Genomic DNA, 1400 nt, shown 5'->3' on the forward strand with positions numbered 1-1400 from the left:
CAGATATTTGTGTAAAAATGTAAGGAGTAGAAGTAAAAAGTCGCCATAAAAATAAGTAGTAAAGTAAAAATATCAGAAAAATCTACTTGAAGACAGTAATGAAGTATTTGTACTTCGTTACTTCCCATCTCTGACTAATCAGGTAAGTTTAATCTTTTTTTACAGACTACTTTGTCACAGTCCTAAATAATGCAACGAAGATTAAAACCTTAATTTAAAAAATATATTAATATAATTTCCTGTCAGACTGGGGTTAAAATCTGAATCTGAAAAAAGCTGATTTGAAAGTGTAAAAATAAAATCTAAAACTGCAAATAAGGACAGAAATAAAAAAAGGAAAAAGTGTAATTAAAATACTAATCTGAGCTTAGATTCAATTCTTATTATTCTATGTTTGCTTTTTTTAATAAGTCATATTTTAAGGTAAAAACAATATAATGTAGATATAGAAGTTTCCAAATATTTTGAACCCTTTCTGACTCCATAGATACCACACACACACACACAAGCAAAAAAGATACACTGATCTCATGTAACAGGCAACAAAAATACCTAAAATTAATTTTTCAGGATGCTGAAAATGACTAAAGGACACTGGGGTTATATTGACTTCTAGTGCTATTATACGTAAAGACCTAACCAATGACACTCATTCTCTTGCGCACGTTGTTGAAGTCCAGTATGGCCAGCAGCTCATAGGTGGCGGCTCTTCCCATCTCACATAGTGTGATGGTTTCTGGCGTTCGAGCCCGGAAGACAAACCCAAAGTTTCGTGCTGCTGTTACCAACGCTCCCTCATCAGGTGACTGGGCCTGGTACACCAGATTCCCTTCGTTCAAACAGACATATTGATCAGAGAAAAAACGTAAAATAAATCCTCATGGACGGTAAGATCAGGGTGCAGCTTTACCTTCACTCTTCTCCTCGGACATGACGGTGTGGCACAGAGCCAGCAGCCTGAAGAACTCCTGCACTGAAGATTCCTCCCGTTTAACAGCTTCAACCAGGCTGCTGTCGTAAAACTTAAAGCCTCTGTCCAAGAGGGGGTTGAAGGAGAAATCCACGCACGCTGTTTTCTGAGGAAAACGCATTAATTCAATTTATTTCTATAGCGCCAATTCACAACACATTTCATCTCAAGACACTTTCCAGTTCACCAGATCATCCAGTCAGATTGATTCAAAGTTTTCTATCTAAGGAAAACCAGCTGATTGAATCGACTCATTGACTCTTCAGCAATCCCTCACACTAAGCATGCTTGTGTTGTAAATTGGCGCTTCTGTCTCCTTGAACCCCAGTGGGCCTCAGCAGATGGCCGCTCACACTGGGCCTGGTTGTCCTCCATTTTTATGATGACTGAAGGCAGGAATAAGCCTCCCAGTGCTCCTAATGGATTTGAG

General features: G+C 38.6%; 1 protein-coding gene across 1 annotated transcript in view; it reads right to left on the reverse strand.

Annotated features, from left to right (window-relative positions):
• The window catches only part of atp8b4 (ATPase, class I, type 8B, member 4), a 42123-nt gene that overhangs the window by 19282 nt on the left and 21441 nt on the right, over positions 1 to 1400 (reverse strand). The window contains exons 13-14 of the mRNA XM_015378983.1: positions 911 to 1076; positions 641 to 829 (exon numbers count right to left, since the gene is read on the reverse strand). Coding sequence (XP_015234469.1) covers positions 641 to 829; positions 911 to 1076 — 355 coding nt within the window. The remainder of the gene's footprint in view (positions 1 to 640; positions 830 to 910; positions 1077 to 1400) is intronic.

The sequence above is a fragment of the Cyprinodon variegatus genome, unplaced genomic scaffold, assembly GCF_000732505.1.
Source record: "Cyprinodon variegatus isolate N-32 unplaced genomic scaffold, C_variegatus-1.0 Scaffold183, whole genome shotgun sequence".
NCBI lineage: Eukaryota > Metazoa > Chordata > Actinopteri > Cyprinodontiformes > Cyprinodontidae > Cyprinodon > Cyprinodon variegatus.